The sequence below is a fragment of the Vulpes lagopus genome, chromosome 23 (genome assembly GCF_018345385.1).
Source record: "Vulpes lagopus strain Blue_001 chromosome 23, ASM1834538v1, whole genome shotgun sequence".
In the NCBI taxonomy this organism is placed as follows: domain Eukaryota; kingdom Metazoa; phylum Chordata; class Mammalia; order Carnivora; family Canidae; genus Vulpes; species Vulpes lagopus.
Genome location: NC_054846.1, coordinates 12,850,933 through 12,871,369, shown reverse-complemented (window position 1 = coordinate 12,871,369; position 20,437 = coordinate 12,850,933). Strand labels below are relative to the sequence as shown.

General features: G+C 38.6%; 1 protein-coding gene across 1 annotated transcript in view; it reads left to right on the top strand.

The window, feature by feature from the left end:
* Positions 1 to 20,437, top strand: part of TMEM131L (transmembrane 131 like) — a 161,843-nt gene that overhangs the window by 114,513 nt on the left and 26,893 nt on the right. The window contains exons 12-25 of the mRNA XM_041738377.1: positions 162 to 255; positions 730 to 883; positions 1,432 to 1,602; positions 2,916 to 2,985; positions 4,070 to 4,187; positions 5,629 to 5,770; positions 7,183 to 7,292; positions 8,332 to 8,404; positions 11,100 to 11,227; positions 13,070 to 13,212; positions 14,964 to 15,150; positions 15,357 to 15,542; positions 16,114 to 16,263; positions 16,605 to 17,221. Coding sequence (XP_041594311.1) covers positions 162 to 255; positions 730 to 883; positions 1,432 to 1,602; positions 2,916 to 2,985; positions 4,070 to 4,187; positions 5,629 to 5,770; positions 7,183 to 7,292; positions 8,332 to 8,404; positions 11,100 to 11,227; positions 13,070 to 13,212; positions 14,964 to 15,150; positions 15,357 to 15,542; positions 16,114 to 16,263; positions 16,605 to 17,221 — 2,343 coding nt within the window. The remainder of the gene's footprint in view (positions 1 to 161; positions 256 to 729; positions 884 to 1,431; positions 1,603 to 2,915; positions 2,986 to 4,069; positions 4,188 to 5,628; positions 5,771 to 7,182; positions 7,293 to 8,331; positions 8,405 to 11,099; positions 11,228 to 13,069; positions 13,213 to 14,963; positions 15,151 to 15,356; positions 15,543 to 16,113; positions 16,264 to 16,604; positions 17,222 to 20,437) is intronic.

Sequence of the window (20,437 nt, the reverse complement as noted above, 5' to 3'; positions counted from 1 at the left end):
AGAAAGGATTTTACCATTGATATCTGATGCACTGTTTTAACGGAGACTGAAAAGCAAAGTAATAAGACAGTTAGAAATAAAATATATATCTTGTTTTTGTTCAGGGTAATGAAAGAAAAGATACTTATGCTTCACATTTATTTCTTTGTATCTCAAAACAGCTACATCATGTGACAGTGGAATTAAAGAGGACATGACGAAGATAAAAAGCACTTCAACACTAAAAGCATGTCTCTCCTCTCCTGTGGTTCAAGGGTAGGATGATTCCACTTTCCCTTTAATCATGTTTGTTTATTTGTTTGTTTTCATCTAGCAATAACTTAAAAATATAGCTGAGAAGATGTGTATGACTCTCCCTCTCTGGGCTTGCCTTCCACACTTAACACTGCTTACCAGGCAGTGGGAGGGCTGAGTGCAGAATGGGAGCAGGGAAACAATGATTCAGTTTGTGGAACAGCTTCCTGGCCTGGGAGCCAGGTGTGGATCCTGACTTGGCCCTGGTGGCCTCTTTGAGCATCCTGGTCTTGGCCTGGTCACTCATCCTCTGGCCTTTCCGATGCTCCACTTGTGGGCATGGAGGTTGAGGAAGGCAGTCTGAAGCTCGTTCCTAACACTAACATTCATTCTCTAACGTTTTCTGATGCTCCTCTTTTTGCATTCAGAGGCACCTTGAGTGCTGAACGTTGTCTCACACTCAGGCCTGATAGCATGCACGTCCTGTGTTCACAGGTATTTTAGAATGGACTCCTCTGCAACCCAGTTTCACATAGAGACTAACGAGAACACTTCAGGAGTTTGGTCAATGTGGTACCTCAACCATTTTGACCGTAGTGTTGTACTAAATGATGTGTTTGTTTCCAAGGAGACCAAGCACATTTTAAAGGTATCTATAGTACTTTTATCCAAGTTTTAGCCTATTTTACGATTTGTTTAAGGTCAGATGCTATGAAATCAATATTTATATTATTTAATTTTTATTTCTGATTTTTTAAAGCAAGTGTTTTTCTTTGAATATTTTCAGTTTCTAGGATCTCTTTGTTTTTTAAACTATTGTTTAGGGACCTCAAAGGGACCAAGATAAATTCTTAAATGATATTTGCTCTTAACATTATTCAAAGAGATTACAATGTATAATTTATACTAAAAAGATTGTATTTATTAAAAGTAAGCCTGAATAATGACAAATAGACTTTTTCAAAATACCACCCATGAAAATTTCGAGATTATTTTTGTGAAATTTAAAAAGAGTAGCATATGAAACATTTAAAAACTGTCATTTATATTAAAAAAATTCAATCTTTGACCTGGAAATAATTGAGTAAAATTATGTTTTTAAAAGTACAGAAGAACTTTAGTATCATACTTTATAATAGTTTTAATCATAATTAGTGTTAGGAAAAGTAATTTCTCTTGCTTTTTTTTTCTTTTTAGATTCTGAATTTCACTGGCCCTTTATTTCTACCTCCAGGCTGTTGGAATATATTTTCTTTGAAACTTGCTGTTAAAGACATTGCCATAAATCTATTCACCAATGTATTTTTGACTACAAACATAGGTGCCATTTTTGCAATACCTCTACAGATTTACTCAGCCCCAACCAAGGTATTGTTTACAGCACTATGTGTTATAATTTTCATATAATTACTGTTTATTTTTATTCACTTCTGGTGCTTGGGTTTTGTTGACAGAGTTTAAAGGCCCTGTTCTTTAAGACTATCTGAGAAATTTGCAGGATATTGCCAGGCTAATTGTAGATGATTGGTTGTTTAGATATGGAACTCTTGATTGGGAAAGAGTTTCTATTTTTCATAAAGTAATTTGAGGTTAGTAAATAAAATATTACAAATTAATTTCATTTTCATTTATTTCCAAAATTTGAAGAGCAAGGAATATATGCTTGCAATAGAAAACACAGTTGGGCTTCTAGTGCATACTAGCAATGAATTCAAATAAATGAGATGGCTAAATGCTTTAGTTAGGCCTCTGGTAAGTGACTCTTGGTTGCTTGTAATCCTTGCATTTCTTTAGTGGGCCAAATCAAAAGCCTTAACGGGTTCTCAGTTAAAATGCTTTCTAACATCTGGGTTAGCCACATTTAATTTAGGTCTTATTAAACATGCCTCATTTTTTTCTTAATGTTTATTTATTTTTGTTTGGTTACTGTTATTGCTTCTTTTTTGATCCAAGCTATTCTGTATAACGCTGGGTTCTAATTTTTCACTATGAGACGTTCATGCAACCATCTTTATGATTTTTCTCACTTATTAGCATTGGTGTTTCATAGATAGAAATGCCTCATGCCTAGCTATAAGCTTAAAGGTAGGACCTCTAAAATTAAACTGCACAAGATGTAAGGTTAATTCCATTCATCTGTATTTCAAGCAGGGGAGATTTCTTAGAAATTTCCTTTTTCCGATCAAGAGATGCATATTAAGAAGAGCTACTTGTGGGAGGGAGTAGGCAGGTTTCACATATATATGGAAGTAGCAGGTCTGTGCTTCCCCAACCTGTAGGAAGTGGAACCTCAATTTAAGTGTCCCAGGCGGCTTAGGAGTTACTATAGATTGGTGTACTGTTTTTCAGAGGATTAGAGTACAGTTAAAAAAAAGAAACCTATCAGGAATGTCCTGAGATTAACTTCTAATTCAGAAGGCAGCTGTGTGTCTTTGGGGCCCAAGGATCATCACTATGGGCATTGATGATTGTACAGGATCCACTGGCCTGGTCCTTCTGTGAGAGACAGTTCTGAGCTCTCATTCAAGAAGGGAAGCCAAGAATTCACGTGCTTGTTTGGCTTCTGGTTAAAGAGAAATTCACCCAGGTGGAGGCCATTGTCTCCTTCACATTTGAGTGCATTAGGATTTTTATGTTTAGTGTTGTGTTTTAAGTTATTCATATATTACTTTTCAATCTAGGAAGGGAGTCTGGGTTTTGAAGTGATAGCACATTGTGGCATGCATTATTTCATGGGAAAATCAAAAACAGGTAAGTATTTTGCCCTTAGATTTTCTGTAGAACTCTAGTTTGGGATTGGGTGGGAAGTAGTGAGGAAAAATAGCATTTACAGGTGGAATAATTAATACTGTAAACACAGCTTTGTCATATTTCATTCTAAAAGAGCATGATCATTCACAGAATGACTTGAAATTATTAAGAATCCCCCCGAAAACACCCAGCGTGCTTGTGTAATGGCCCTTAAGTAGCTGGAACTTTTCGTAAGGGATTATTTTTCAAACACTTTATTTGATGGTCACAGCAACCTCATGTCCAGGAAAAATTGGAAAACTGTGGTTCTTTTATAAAAAGGCTGACTACAAGTTAGTAAAAATAACCTAGACTTGCATTTGAAGACCTTAGTTATAGGAGCATAAACATCTTACAGGGGGCGCTAGTTGTTGAGTGTGAATGAATGCCATGATTTTCATACAGAAGCTCTTTCTGGTCCTTTTCCTGCCTTTTGATTTATGAAAATAATAAGGAGACTGTTAACACTACAGAGATTTCTCTGGGGGAGATTCCCACTTTTTTCATCCCGGCACACTCTTTAGCACAGATAAGACAGAATGGATAAGTGGAGAGGCCAAGGTGAACAGGAGGCCAGTTTGTAAATATAAACAGGCACCTTCTCCAGGCCCAGCCCCTGGTCTGTGCTCTTCTTTGGAAGTACCTCTGTTTTGTCCGTCAGCACTGATCATAGTAACTGAAAGACTTAGTTAATGACCAGTTCTGTTTACAGGGAAGCAGTTTAGTCTGTTAGGTTGAAAGCTGTTAAAAATGTTTCAGGAATAATTTTAACTTGTTTCAGGCTATATTCATGAGCCATGTGTCTTTTATGTTATTACCTTTACATAATTCGATTTAGTTTTGTTTTATACATGTTTGTTTGATTTAATATATCATTTGCCATTGGGTTAGAGGGACTCTTAGTAAAGCAGTCAGAGGAAAGTGGGGGGGTGTTTATTCACTCGGTGGTCCTCTCAGTTTGAGAAGTTTGACAGCCTGTGGCATTCTTTCCTAACTGAATTGCATTTTCTGTACACTTAAATATTAAATATGATCTAACTTTTAGAAAATCCTAATTGGGAAGGGAGTCTTTCTCTGGATCGGTCAACCTGGGACGTGGATTCAGAACTTGCCAATAAATTGTATGAAAGATGGAAGAAATTTAAAACTGGTGACGGCTGCAAGTATGTCTTCTGTGTTCACCTTCCCTTGTTTCTTTTCTTCAGCACTGGTTGAGGGGGGAGGGATCACTTACATAGTACTTCACTGAAATTGCAGGACTGAATTTTTAATAACTGGTATTTCTTTTCAGCCTTTTATTTTGACAAATTTCCAACCTCAGAAAAGTTGAAAGTGTAGTGCAGTGAATACCCAAATATTCCTCATACTGGATTCAGTAATTGTTCACATTTTACCACTCCTGCTTTCTTTCTCTCTTGACCTCTCTATCTTTGTAGACACACACATTTTGTTTTTGCTGAGTCATTTGAAAGTAAGCTGTAGATATCGTACTTCAACCCTCAATACTTTATTAGAAGATAGTTTATTTCCTCAGGAGAATATCCTCCTACATAGAACTATACTACCATCACCCACCCAACAAATTTAACATTGGTACAGTTATATTATCTAGGATACTATCTGTTTTCAGATTTCTCTCTTTGATCCACGAATATCCATTATGGCTGTCTTTTTATTTTTCCTTTTTTAAAATCCAGGATCCATTCAAGGATCATGCATTGCATTTGCTTGTCATGTTTTCTTAGTTTTCTGTAGACTGTTTATCTCCGTGCTCCACCCCCCTTCCTTCATCCTTCATCATGTTGATACTTCAGAGAGTCTTAGCCAGTTATCTTATAGAACCTTTAGCACTGTGGGTTTTTTGAATTGTTTCTTCAAGTTTACATTCACATTAAACATTTTTGGGAAGAGTGCTGACTACTTGGTTGATCTTGGGTCCTTACCATTGCATTACCTGGGAAGGGACTTATATATCAATGTGTCCCATTGTTGGTATTGTGAAGTTGAATCATTTGACTCACCCCATTGTATGTGTGACAGATCTCCATTATAGATAAATTTTTCCTTTAATAAGTAATTAAAAATTAATAAGTAATATGTGCTACAATAATTTGAGATCATATAAATTTCCTGTTCTCTAAGAGCATGTCACCCCCATAATTCTTGCCTGAATCAGTTAGTTGTTAGATTGATGGTTGCAAAATGGTGATGTTTCTAATTATTTTGTTCATTCTACATCCTTTTTGAGCATCCCTGCAGATTCTTTGTTCATTACCATTTACTGTCATTATTATTTTTGATGCTAAATTGTCCCAGATTTGGCTATTGAGAGCCTCTTCCAGCTAGCTTGTAGGTCCCTTAAACCCACAAGGGGGTTTGTGGTTTGTGATTCTTATCATTCATTCTTTGAGCACTTCTTGCTTTCTAGTAAAACAGAATGTTTTAGGATCATCTTGTACTTTCTCTTCCCCAAACCCAGAATAAGCCATATTTCCCCCACAAGGGTCCTTGTTCCTTTTAGTGGGAGTGATATTTAATGATTTCCTTTTTTTTTAATGTCAAAATTATTTTTCCAAGTAATTTCTTTCTTTATGAATTACACAGGAGGACTGTTTTAGGAATGACTCGGTTTGGTCGCTTGAAGAAATCCAAGGAATCAGAATCCTTTGTTTTCTTTCTGCCTCGTTTGATTGCAGAGCCTGGCCTTGTGTTAAACTTCAGCGCAACTGCCCTAAGGAACAGTGTGGTGAGGATTGTGTGTCTCCTTGTCAGTGACATCCCAGCTCTAGGGTTTTTGAATTACCAGTGTCTTCCCTCCTTGAGAATACTGTTTCAGAACCAAAGAGAATTTAAATTCGTTTTAAGTGATACACATACGCTGTTAGGTGCACTTAGTAGGGAGGTGTCAGAAGAACAAAATGAGTAAAACTTCAACCAGATAAAATGCATGAAACAAATATATTTTCTGAAGTTTTTTTTCAGTTAAAAATCTATGTGCCAAGAAAGTGTTCAACTATGAACAACAGAGAAAGGTTTTTTTTTTTTTTTTTTTGGTAGGATTTCATTATTATTTTTTTAATTTGTTAAAGTAATCTCTACACCCAATGTGGGCCTTGAACTTATAATCCTGAGATCGAGAGTCACATGCTCTTCCAGCTGGGCCAGCGGGACGTCCCACAACAGAGAAAACCTTGACTAGCACAGGCTCACATAGGAATTAGCTTGTTGTAGAGTGAGAAGCTCAAAGCAGAGGAGTCCAAAGCTGATGCAGCAGCAGTGTGATGCCATTGAGAGCCTAGGCTCTGTCTGCCTGTTACCCTCTGTCCTTGGTGTGCTGACTCCCTCCCTGTGTGTGTGCTTCCTTCGATGAGCTAGGGAGGCCCAGAGAAAGGCACAGAAGTGATACCAGCAGGCTTCCATGTGTGTCTCAAGTCTCACTGCCGAAGAGCTGCATCACATGTGGTCTGGGGGATAATTTACACTTCATGAGGCACTCACTGGATTTCTTCGGGGTGGCATCTGAAGACTTTCCAAAAAATTTTCATTTTGAAATGATACCATCTTAAAAGTTTCAAGAGTTGTACCGAGAATTCCCAATCACCCTTCACAGAGATTTCCACGTTGGCCACATATGCTTTATCATTTCTTCTCTCTCTCTTTGCACACCCCCACCACACGCATGTTTGTGAGCCATTTGAGAGTGTCAGGTGCCATGCCCCTTCTACCTCTACTTCAGTGTGAATTTCCTAAGAACAGGAGCATTTTCTCCCATACAAGGATGTAATCCTCAAAATCAGAACATGTGACATTAATCATAATAATGTTATCTAGTTGCAGTCCATATTCAGATTTTTCCAGTTCTCCCACACACATACTTTATGATAGTTTTTTTTCTCCCCAGTTCAGGATCCAGTTCAGGATCTTCAATTGCAAGATCAAGTCTTTTTTGTCACCTGTAGTCTTCCTGAATCTTTCCTGGCCTTCATAGCAGAGACAGTGTTGAAGCAGGCAGGCTATTTATTCTCTAGAATGTCCCTCGATTTGATGTGCATTATGGTTCCTCGTGATTAGACTCAGGTTATGAATCTTTTGCAGGATTATTTCAGCGGGGACACTGTGCCTTCCTTGGGGTTTTGATTTTCCTTTCCCTGTATCTAGGTGAAGTACTTTGTGGTGAAGAACCCTTCCTCTTGGCCAGTCTCCTTGCAGCTCTTGCCTCTCTCCTTGTATCCTAAACCAGAAGCGGCAGTGCGCCTGCTCCACAAATGGTAAAGCGCCCAGTTGAAGACTTTCTGATGGGATTTGGGAAATACTCTTATGACTCAGAATTATTCAGAGTCCTTCACATTTTTCACCTGGAGCCTGTACGTGGGTGTATGCAGTATTAACCCCAGTACCTGGACACCCAGCTCCTTGGGGCATATACATATACCTTGATGGAAATTGCCACTTCCCTTTGTTAGGTGACCTCTTGAGTGCTACTGTGTTTAGTCTAGTTCCCAGCAGAATATTGGTTTTTTTTGGTCAGGAAATCTGTACAATTGTGATTTTCCCACATGTACTCCTAAAGGTTAGAATCTAAACTGCAACGATCTCTGGGCAGCACAAGAAAATGAGTTTAGTGTTTTAGTACATTTCAGTCAAGTATTAGAAAGGATGATAATTCTCTTAGTTCATGTCTAAAAGATGTTAGACATTCACGTTTTATCTTATTTTTACAGAGCAATCACAGATTCTCTTAGAACGTTTCCTTCTTTGGCTTAGTAGAATCTACCCTGATTCCAGGGTGTCTCAACTTCAGCATTATTGACATTTTGGACAAGATGATTTTCTCTTTGGGGGAGGAGGAGCTGTTCTGTGTTTCGGAGGATGTTTATAGCAGTATCCCTGGCTTCTACCCAATAGATGCTAGTAGGTCCTCCCCAGCTGTGGCAACCAGAAATGTCTCCAGATACTATCAGATATCCACTGGAAGATAAAATTGTCCTTGGTTGAGAGTCACTTCCTGTCAGGTTCCATATGGACCATTTTGGTGGGAAAATGCTTCCTATTTAGAACTTCTGTTACCATATGCTTCTTTACATATGGTAAAGTGCTGGGCTGCCAAAGTCATTCATTCAACAGTATTGAGCACTGACAATATGCCAGGTACAGTGCAAGGGGCTGGGACACAGTAGTGACAGGATGTGACATGAATTGTGTATGCAAAAATATGTGCTCACATAATAGGTAAATGTGCACACACGTATTAGTCTTTCTTTATTGGCAATCTGAATGTTAGTTCAAACATTTTTTTTCTCTTTATAGGTTTGGCACCGATATGCAGATGATTAATTTCACAACTGGTGAATTCCAGCTCACCAAAGCTTGCCCTTACCGGGTAGGATGTCATCTTTAAATAGAAAAAGAATGCTAACAAACTATACACATAGCATATGGGCTTTGCTGATTTATGTTTCAAGTTTCTTTACATAATATATGCAGCTTTCTTATTTTTATATTCTAGGCATTAAGTATACATAGCAGATTTTTCCAATTAACGAATACAGCAGGAGCTGCATGGTTCATGTTAGCCTGTAAATCATTTTAATTTGATAGTTTGGATTCATGTGAGTGAAGAAATAACAACTAAATCAGGGCTGTGTAGAAAACCATAAAACTTGAGACCCCAGAATTTATAATTTTCTTTTAGATTCCCCATCGAGTTTTTTTTTAGGGCAACATAAGGTAAAAATGCACTTAAAAAAAGAATCTTCTCCTACCAAACTGGCTTCATGTTTTAAGCAAGTCACCCAGTTTCTTTGATGGTCGCCTCATCTGTAAAAAAGGATTTCTCTGAAATTCTTAAGCCTCTGGGCATTCATGAGGTCTTGCACAAATACTTAGGAGGAGGAGTAAACATGTCATGTGGTGAGGATGTTGTCTGGGGACTTGGCAGCCTTGTTTCTTAGTTTCCACTCAGTAGTTCTATGGCTCTTTGTACTGAGCTGAGTGTTTTCCTCTCAAGTATCCTATGTGTGAGATCAAGTAGACTTGGAGCATCTGTTACAAATGTAAAAGCACACACGTAAGACTCATAGGCATACAACTATATTTCTCACACACACATATTTAAATGCCTTGGGTATTTTCTTCTTTCTCCACATTTATCCCTCTGAAGATACCCTGTTGGCTCTAGATTAACTTGACTAGCGTAAAGAGAGAAACCAGGTAACCTCCAACTAAGAGTTAAAACTCATCAAAGCAAGTTAGAGACTTAAAATAGGAAACACATTACAGCAAACATTCCTTGCTCTCTGTAAGTGGTCTAAGCGGCAGCATGGTCTTGTTTTTGTTAGTGAGCCTGTCCTCATTCCCTCTCATTCCCCTTTCCACTGAGCAGGCTCCCAGGGCTGTTGGGGGATAAATGAGTCCAGAATACTAAGAGATCTTTTGCCCCAATGGTATTGAATCATATATAATTTAGAATTCCAAAAATAATGCCAAATTCCTTTTACATATAAGTGTTCTGTTCAAATTTGAGCAAATGATGTGACTCATTTGGGAAAAGACTTTCCTCTGTGATGGAAGGTTTTCCCCAAGGATATTACACCTTTTGCCATAAAGGACACTGTTACCTTCAAGAAGTTGTTACACTGACAAAAATAGTATCAGTGCCTTTGAGATACTTAAAAGTTCAATTCAAAATTCTTACTAAAACTCTGTCATGTAAAGAATGGCATGCATTTTTATGATACTGATTTGCTTTTAGAAACATAATTCCTGGGGATCCCTGGGTGGCTCAGCAGTTTAGCGCCTGCCTTTGGCCCAGGGCGCGATCCTGGAGTCCCGGGATCGAGTCCCACGTCGGGCTCCTGGCATGGAGTCTGCTTCTCCCTCCACCTGTGTCTCTGCCTCTCTCTCTCTCTATGTCTATCATAAATAAATAAAAAAAAATCTTAAAAAAAAAAAAGAAACATAATTCCTTTAGTTAAGAGCAGGGAAAATTGGATAGTCAGGGTTCTGAATCCAGGCTCTTCACATGTGTGCTGTGTGACCCTGGACAGCTTACTTAATCTCTCTATAGCTAGCCTCCTGTCTCCCACTTATAATAATGTGAGAAGATTTAGTAAGGTTTATGGAATGCTTAGCATCTTATGGACCTTACTATATTCTAGTGCTAGTATATAAGAACTATTTAATAAAGGGTGTTTTTATTACTAAGAGTTTTAATACTAAAAATCAGCAGCTTTTTATTCAGTATTTATATTAGATATATGTAAAGCCAGGTTCTCCCCTCAAGAAGTTTAGAATTCTAATGAAAATGAATCAAATATCATCACTATTTCTTCTTTCAGATAGCATGGGGACATGCCAGCCACAGTTGGATGATAAAACAAATTTAAAAATGAAGGGCGCAGAAAAGAGAATTATTACCATGTAGATTGTATGATCATAGTGCTAAAAAATTAATAAGTTGTTTTTAGTGAGAAGGAGCTGGAAAAAGCAGTGGAAAGAGGAAAAATGATGAAGAGCTCGATTTTGAATACTAAATTTAGAACACAAGATTTAGTCAGAAAGAGTTAGAAATCTGGGGAAGGTAAAGGAGGATGTGAATAGAGATCTTTCTCCTGAATGCAGAGACCAAATGTAATAAAGATGGTTTCTGTATAAACCATAGCTCAATATTAAAGAGAAATTTAGGGTTGTCCAGCAGTGGATGAGTGTTGGGTCAGGTCCCTGTAGCATTCATCAGAGGCTATTTGGTCTGTTTTCTGAGTGATGTTTTACAGTCGGAGCATCTTGGCAGAGAAGGCTGCTTCTGGCTGCAACTCCCATCCAAGCCAGGAAGCAAATCCCCTTTCCAGCATCCGTGGCAGGTTGTCCTGCAGCCTCTGCCTGCACTTTCTCAGCTGTGGTTTGGGAACTGTTTATTGGTGTGAGCTCTCAGGGTAAACAAGTTCAGCAGGTCGATTCGGGTAGTCCCATCTGGACCTTAAAAGAAGAGCAATCATGGTTATACACTGTCATGCACATAATGAAGACGAAAGCTTTGCTCGACAGGACTCATTTAATTGCACTTATTAAATTTGCAGGGCATGCAGTCTGAGGAATCCAAGTTTGGCATCCTCCACTTACATTTGCAGCCTCTGGAGATGAAAAGGGTCGGTGTAGTTTTCACGCCAGCCGACTACGGGAAAGTTACATCACTCATACTAATCCGGTAGGTGTGTCCCGTCATGGAGCCCGTTTCTTTCCCTCTGATGCGTCCAAGTCTCTGTCTCTGAAGAATATGTAATCTCTTTTCTAAGAGCTGACATTCACCTCTCCGTCAGGCAGGTAGGGATGAGGCTGTGTTGCCTGGCAGATAGAGGAAAGGCTTACCTGAGGCTCCACACTTAAGTCCCCTGGGCTTCTGGCCTTGCAAGGTAGGGGCTGTGTGCCCTTCCCTCCAAAAAAGCTGCATCTGCTGCTGTTCCCCACCCCCATCCCCCGCTGCGACACACACACACACACACACACACACACACACACACACATATACTTCTCTGACCTTAGCTCTGAAAAGTAATTGAAACTGCTGTGTTCGTTTTCATTCCTCAGTGTTTGGATTTACTCCACTCTCATAGCTGCCTTGCTTCTGGAATTCTCTGTAGCCCCAAAGGACAGTGGACTAAGGACTCTCTTTTTTTCTTTTAAATGACAGTGGCTGCTCATTTTAAGCAGCTAAATGTTTTTCATTATTAAATCTTTTTCATCTTTAGGTAGTTTTTATTTAAAGTCTTCTTTCAAAAATGTACAGTAGATACAGATCTATGTGGAAGCTCTCTGCATTGGTGAGAAGTCTAATTTTTAATACATGACATTTTAGTTACTTTTTAAAGCTCTTCTAATATCAGACCAGCTGGTAAAGACTTTCTTATTCTGGACTTCCTTTAACATATCACATGAATTTGTTCTTCTACAAGTGAATGCTCTGAAAAAGGGAAAGGTATTAAAAGTTTTTGAAAGAGTGTGTTCTATTGAGCATTTTAACCAAGACTTCTAATGCCTTGTTGACAATGTCTTTCATTTTAAACCTATTCTCCACTGAGGAGCTAAGGTCCTGGGAAGTGCAGAGATAAACTTTACCTCATCCCAGGTTAAACTGACCTTGAAAAGTCTAAATTATTTCTAGTAGTTAATTTATTTTTGATGTTTCTGTATAGATAGCACTTTTCTATAGACAGTATCAGTCATCTGACATAACTTAAAGGCTATTAAATGGTTAAGGATATTCTTAATCCTTTAGGAAAAGATGTAAAGATATTGGTATATGTTGCATAATTAGGAATGAATTCCTTCTCTGCTTTTATGGTATTTACATTAATGAGGACTGGTTTTTACTCTAGTCTGCATCATTTAAACGTCTATTCCATTTAACCTTTTTTGTCCTAGGAATCATGATTTCAGTTACTAAAAAGGTAGAAAGCTAGTCTGAATTTCTATTTGATGGCTAAGAACTTGAGTAGATATATGTTGTTGGTGGGATGACATAAATCTTTGGTTCAAAAGAAACAGTGGGATTTTATTTCTAGAATTATCCCTAAGGCAGAATTTCTTATGGTCACAATTACTATGAAAACTCCTTAACTCACCCTGCAAATGATTTTTGTCAATTAGTCTAAATTTATTAATATTTCTCTGAGGCCCCCAATTTATCTCCTCCGGTTTTTTATTTTCTATTTATTTATTTTTCACTTGGAGGTCTGATCACCACTCTGGTGGCTGGTAATTAGAAAAACACGGCTTTTGCATTCTTGGGCCAAGGTGGGAGAGTGATTGTGAGAATTCACTTGTTCTTGCGGTTGTCAGCTTGTCTGGGCTCTTCTGAGCCCATTGGCAGCCTCCATTCCCTGGGACACCTTCTCATTCCATGAGATGGCAGGAGATGCTACACTATTTAAATTGAGTTTTCGCTTTCACAACTTTTCAGATGTCCTTGCTAAGTAGGAGTGTTTAAATCCAAGTGCACGGTATCTTGTGACTCTGTTGTAATACCTTTGTATTTGTGTTGTCCCAATAGGAACAACCTGACTGTTATTGACATGGTTGGCGTGGAAGGGTTTGGAGCCAGAGAGTTACTGAAAGTGGGCGGAAGGCTTCCTGGTGCAGGAGGTTCACTCCGATTCAAAGTGCCTGAGTCCACGCTGATGGACTGCCGGCGACGTGAGTTCATCCGTGTGGCACTCAGACAGGGAAGGCTTGGTGCTCAAGCCAAGGGCAAAAGAATTCCATAAGATTCTTTTAAAAATTTACAGTAAATTCATAGCATTGATGCAAATAATTAAATCTGGCAAACATTTGAGCGTATTTAAGAGGCTGCTTAAGACAATAGCCTGAGATATTTAACCCAACTTACGTGATACATATATAAACAGTGTAATTGTGCTAAATTATCAGTATAGTGACAGATATTTAAGATAAATAGTATGAAGCTGTCAATTTAGTTGTCAACTACATTTTCATAAAAAAGATCACACCAAAATGATGAATGCAGAGACTAAAGGTCTGCTAACAAGTAGAACTTTATGCAGTAATGGAAATATTCTCTATCTGTGTCACCCAGTGTAGCAAACACTAAGCATATGTGATTAGTGAGCACTTAGTATAGCTGGTGTGAGTTTTTAAATTTACTTAATTTAAATGTAATTTAATTTAAAGTAGTACATCTAGTGGCCACTGTATTAGACATCACAGATTTAGAAATTTACCAAAATGTTGCATTAGAAATTTTCAAACCATGCATGTATTTAAATTACATGCTTCAAAATTATTTATATTTGTTTCAAGAACTTCCTCAGGAACTAAGACAAAAATCAATAGATGTAAAATTCTGTCTTGTTTTCTTATTATTATTTCCTATTATTGAATTTCTGGAACACACTGAAAGCGTTTTAGTGTTAACACTGCTTCCTATGAAGAAAGCTGATTGGTGAAAATATTGGATGATTTGAGGCACTAATGCCTGACTGGAATTTTTTTTTCTTTTAAGAAAACTAAGCTAATTGAGGTTGAGAAGATTTACTGATCATTTGCATTCCAAATTCATCAGAGTATTCACTTTTCCATTCATTCAGAATAGACCTTGAAAAATGGAATTAAGGAAAATTCTAAAAACTACAGAACTAGATAAAATTTTAGTCCTTATGTAGAAAAGATTGTGGGTTATAAATTTATAGGAATAATTTAAAATTGTGGTAATTCTTTCTTTTTTAAACTCCCCATATAAAATGTGCTCTCATTTTTTTGCAGGGACTTAGCCACTTACTTCCTCTGAAGGTAGTGGGTGTTTGAACTGTGTTTCTAGAGGCACACACCCTTGCTCTTTTTTTTTAAGGATTCATTTATTTATTGTAGAGAGAGAGCACACAAACAGGGGGAGGGCACAAGGAGAGAACCTCAAGCAGGCTCTGACTACCCCCTGAGTGCACAGAGCCAGAAGTGGGGCTCAGTCTCACCACCCTGAGATCATGACCTGAGCCAAAATCCAGAGTTAGCCACTTAACCAACTGAGGCACCCAGGCGCCCACACAAATTTGATTTTATCTGGTCCCTCCCTGTTCAGTGTGAAGATCCCAGGAGCAAAGTATGCATGGTGGCTAGGAGTATTCTAAACTACTTGGCTTCTGAGAAGAAGAAACTTCTAACCTTAACCTTTAATAAGTAAAAGAACAAAGGAGAGATTTTGATTACTTTTGGTACCTAGGAAGGTCATATAACTTAAGAAAAGTCTTGACTAGCTAAATGTTTTTATTGTATCCTCGTTGTAGAAGAGAATCTGTGACTGTTCTAGAAATTAGAGCTTATATTGAATTCTTTCACATTTTAATACAGGTCATGCTTTATTGACTCAGTAAATTATTCTGAATAAGTTTTACAGTTCACACATACTAAATATTACTTTTTATCCTTACTAGAGCTGAAAGACAGCAAGCAAATTTTATCGATTACAAAGAACTTTAAAGTTGAGAATATCGGACCACTTCCTATAACTGTGACATCTCTGAAAATTAATGGGTATAATTGCCAAGGTTATGGATTCGAAGTGCTAGATTGTCGTCAGTTTTCCCTGGCCCCAAACACATCCCGAGATATCAGCATCGTGTAAGCATTGAGTTTTAACCCCACTGAGGTTTTGTGCTGCATTCAGTAATGGGGGGTGTGGGAAGAAAACCTATTTTGCATTAGTAAGACATGTTGTTTTCATGTAACTATTTTAAGTAAGAAATACGGCTGCTATTGGGATTATTTTGTTTTGTGCCTAAAATTAAAACAACTAAAGTCCATAAAGTTGACTCTTTTGCTATCAGGTTTACTCCAGACTTCACCTCTTCCTGGGTCATTCGTGAGCTGACTCTGGTAACTGCAGCAGACCTCGAGTTTCGCTTCACTCTCAATGTGACCCTCCCTCATCACCTGTTGCCTTTATGTGCTGATGTGGTTCCAGGACCCAGCTGGGAGGAGTCGTTTTGGAGGCTTACCGTCTTCTTTGTCAGGTGTGCTACTGCCTTCAGGAGACTTGCATGAAAATGTATTTTGCTGGGGCATAAAAATGTATGAATAATCAAAAAACATATTCAAACCATCTGAATTGAGTGCCATTCAATAGCTACATGAAGTAGACAAAGTAGTAACCAATAAGCTTTCAGATCATAGTAAACTAATTGTAGGGAGATTGATGAGACCTAGAAGTGTGAGAGATCGCTGTGCTCCCAATTCTTTCGTGGGCAGTCACAGTGGAAAATACGGAGGTTAATCCTATTGGCTCAGTGTGGTGGCAATTTGAGATTGGAAGACTGAAATGACTCTTTTAGAGTGATTTTATCATGAAAGTGCCTTTAAAAATGGAATTGGAATGTCAAACTTACAAATGTGCACGTTTTTAGAAATGTGGATTTTTAAAAAATCTTTAACATCAGAAATTATTATTCCACTTTATGGAATTTCTGTATCATATCTTTAGTAGACATTGTGCATCAGTCATCTACTGTTCTTCCATAAGAGAGCTAGTCTTTTTAATGCCCACCAGAACCATGCAGTAACGAACCTCATTGCTTTCTCCTTCAGTTTGTCCCTGTTGGGTGTGATTTTAATAGCCTTCCAACAAGCACAGTACATTCTTATGGAATTCATGAAAACAAGACAGAGGCAAAATGCTAGCTCATCTTCACAGCAAAACAGTAGTCCGATGGATGTAATTAGCTCCCATTCTCACAAGTAAGAATTTGTGTGTGTGGGGGGGAGGGAGGAGCTCTCACCTTTGATACTACTCAGTTCTGATTTTATTTTAAGGTAATACAAATATTACTCTGATTCCAGATTTGTCTTCATACAATTTTCTTGAAGTTGTGTGACAGCTATAAGAGTTCTGTTGCAATAAGATAGATTTCATATTTAAGTACTTGGTTTGTTAAACTCATGGGCCTTTGGAAGAAGTAAAGATAATACTCCTTAATACACAGTATCGATTGCTACTTCTTTCTCATGGGTTTAGAAACAGAGGGGTAGGGTTTGAATCCATTTGGCTTTGTGTTAAATGTTTTGTTTCTTCAATTCAGAAGCAATTGTAAGAACTTTCTTGATACCTACGGCCCTTCCGATAAAGGCAGAGGGAAAAGCTGTCTTCCAGTAAACACTCCACAAAGCAGGATCCAGAGCGCGCCAAAGAGGAGCCCAGCTACCTACGGTCATTCTCAGAAGAAGCATAAGTGCTCAGTCTATTACAGCAAACACAAAACCAGCCCATCTGTCACCAGCAGTGCCAACACTACTACTGAGGAGAAACAGACTCCGGCTGTGGGCAGCTCCCTATCTGCTCCTAAAGAGGACGTGTGCACTGATGTTATGGGTGAGAACTGGATCAAATATGCAAGTGGCATAAATGTCAACCTGCAAAAGAATTTAACCCTTCCCAAAAACTTACTGAATAAAGAAGAAAACACACTGAAAAACACAATTGTCAATAATACTTCTTCAGAATGTCATATGAAGGAGGCAATACAGACTTGTATGTTTCCTAAGGAAACGGACATTAAAATTTCAGAAAACATAGCTGAGCTCAAGGATCGAGAGCTCTGTCCTCTGAAGACTTCTAAGAAACTACCTGAAAATCACTTGCCAAGAAACTCACCTCAGTACCAGTCAGACTTGCCAGAGATTTCCAGGAAAAATAATGGTAATCTTTTCATCCTCCTAGATGATTCTTTTCTCCAGTTTGTCTTCAGTCTTTTTTTTAACAGAATTTGTTCTGTGACTTTAGTTTTAATCCTGGATGCTGAATTTTTAGTTCATGCACAAAGTTTAGCAAGATGTAAATGTTGAAATACAGTTTGTAAAATGAGAAGTTTAGAATGAGGCACCACATTTTTAGAATGTCGTGGCTAAGACGTTTACGTTTTAGTAACCTATGTTTAGAGGGATGTTAATGCCATATTTTGTTGTTGGGAGGATATGGACACCGTTTAAAATTATTTTCTATCCTGGATGTTCAGACTCTGTGAAAATTAATCAGTACATAAAATGTTTCTGACCGAACAGAACTTACCAGCTTTGTATATGTAACAGCTGCTACCATCTCATGTTCCCTGGCCCTCATTCTTTTCTAAGTGTGTCCCTTGGTTAAAAGAAGATAGATGTTCCCTCACAGAAAATACAGTTAGTAAAGGCATGAGCAGGATGAGACTCAGAAAACCATCTACGTGTAAAGTTGTCATTAAGCTTTAATTGACCCCTTTGGCCTTTGGTAATAAGAGCCTGTGCTCATTTTTTTGGCCATTCTGACCATTTTAAATTGCACATTTCTGTACCTACTAAAAGTCGGATTTGGGGGGCACCTGGGTGGCTCAGTCAGTTAAGCATATGACTCGATTTCGGCTCAAGTCATGATCTCAGGGTCGTGGGATCGAGCCCCATGACCGGTTCTGTGCTCAGTGGAGAGCCTGCTTGAGATTCTCTCCATCTCCCTCTGTCCCTCCCCCCTCAAATCATCCATCAATCAGTCTGTCTTTTTTTTTTTTTTTTTAAAGTCAGATTTTTAATACTTTTTAATCTGGAAAAATCAGTTACCTTTGATCTTATTTAAAACATCTAAATATAAATAACTTTGTATTTTTTACTCCCCGTTACCATAGAAAAGGAAAGAAGTGTTATGAATTGGCCAGTTCTGATGAGCTTTATGCATTTAGTTAAAAACCCAAACTGCATTTTAAGTGTTCCATCTCCAATTTAAAAGAAAGCCGGAGTCCCCTGCATGGAACATGGTTTAGGCAATTGCACATGTACTCCTTAGGTACATCTTATTCCAACCAGTTTGCACCGATTTCTGGGCGTCAGGTGACTCCTATCTGCAAGTCAGCGCCGTCCCCTGTGTTCTCCCATCTGATGTGTGATTCTCACTCTGGGTGATGCATTCAAGCAGATCTTTAAATGAAATCCTAGCATATGTTGTCTGAGGATGTTTCATGTTGGGGTGGGTGGGCTGCCTCTTGTTCTATTTTTGTAGGGCCCCTACAACAAAACCTTTGTGAAAGGGTGAAATTAGGGGTGAGCCCTACCAGGCTTTTCCTGGTTTTGTGTCGTTTAAGACCGAGTGCTGTGTTGACAGCCTTAGAATCATAGCTGTTTGAGGTGCTTCTGTGGTCCATTGCATCCATCAGATGTCTGCATAAATGTGCCTCTGAACGCAGCAGCTGTGGCATTATGAATAGGTAGATGGGAAGGACCTTCTGCTGCATCGTAGTACATTGAAGTGGTTGAAATGTAGAGGCGTGGACCCAAAGGGCAGCAGTGCCAGAGTGGGTCAGAGGATTTGAATCTGTGCTTCGGGATCTCCCTGTCCAACACTTGATATTTAATGCCCATTGTTGAGCCTGGATGACCATGTAATAACACTTCCACAAGTGTGAGTATACTTAATATGGGAGTCCAGAAACACAGGATTTGCCTGTACCATCGTAGATGGCAATTCCACCCAGAATCTTTCCCTTCTGTGCAGATCATTAGCCTAATTTGCGTTTTAAAGGGAAATGGGTATCTTGCTATAGGAAGTTTTTAAAAACTGCTCTATGGTGCGATCAGTAGCATGTGAAGTGATATCAGAATGCTTGTTAATCAGATCAAATAAGAATTGATGGAAGAACTTTGTCTTCCTACCGTATTCAGACCAACATATTCAAAGGTGCTAATTCACCAGTGCTGTATTTCTGTCCAGAATGAATAGGTCAGCGGGAAAGCCTTGCACTGACATGTATTTTGTCCTGACTGTTGTTCTCTGTTCACGGCACTATTCTAGGAAAATATCAAAGAGGTTAAAAAAACCAAACATACTGCCTGCCATCTGTTTACAATGTAAACATTTTAAAGAATTGACAGTGTTAAAAAAGGATGGAGAACTCTAGAGGAAGAGAATTGTAGTTTGAAGGTAGGATGTGGAGGTTTTATTTAGTAATATCAAGGATCTGGAGTTCTTTTTTTTTTTTTTTTCAGATTTTAAAGGAAAGCATTGTAATAAACTGGCAGATGGTGAACAGGCATATATAATCGGCAGGGAATCCATAACGTGTGAAGAATGCTCAAGGATGAGAAAGCCATTTATACATGAGAATTTTCCCAGTTTCCGCTTCCAACTTTGAGTTTTAGTTCTTTTTTTTTTTTTTATTTTGAGAAGTGTTTTACTTTGTGAGAAACATGTTTCCATCTTAAAATCATTCTAGAATCTGAGGGAAACAGCTTCAGTCTTAACTGCTGAACTCAGCCCACTCAATGGCGGGAAATCCCAAGTTCCTCGGCCTCGTTCCTCGTGTCGCCCACCAGAGCGGGGAGCTTCCCTGTGCTCAGGGGAAGCCAACCAGCGTGTTTGCCACATCCTGGCTGTTTCTCCTCAACTACACACATGTTCCTTAGAAACCAGTGTAGGGATAAGATCTCCTTTGGAAAAAGGGGAAGGGGGCAGGCGGTCTGTCTCCTAAGAGTGCTTGAAGTGGTTTTATTAACCTGACAGGTGTCCTTGAGGCACCTGAGGAATTGAGCCTTCTCCTGTTCAGAGGCTTTTTTACTTTTCCCGAGGGTAACATATTGTATGAGGAAAAAAAATATTCCAAGGTGTATATTAATGGCTCTGGCACTACATGCTCATTTTTGTCATTGAGAAACAATATTTTCTGAATAACAGAAATGTGTCTCATCCCTTTCCTGTTCTTTCTCTGGCCTTCTTCCGAGAGGCCTGTAGTAAATCATAAATTAAAATTCCCCATAGAAATGAAGTCTGCTGACAGATGCTTCAGAGCTCTGTTTCCACACACTTGCTTTTTGGCATCCACCTGTCAAACAACAGCTCAATTTTTCAGATGTTTGTTACGTGTTCCAGAATCTCTTAAGCATCTGACAAGAGTTG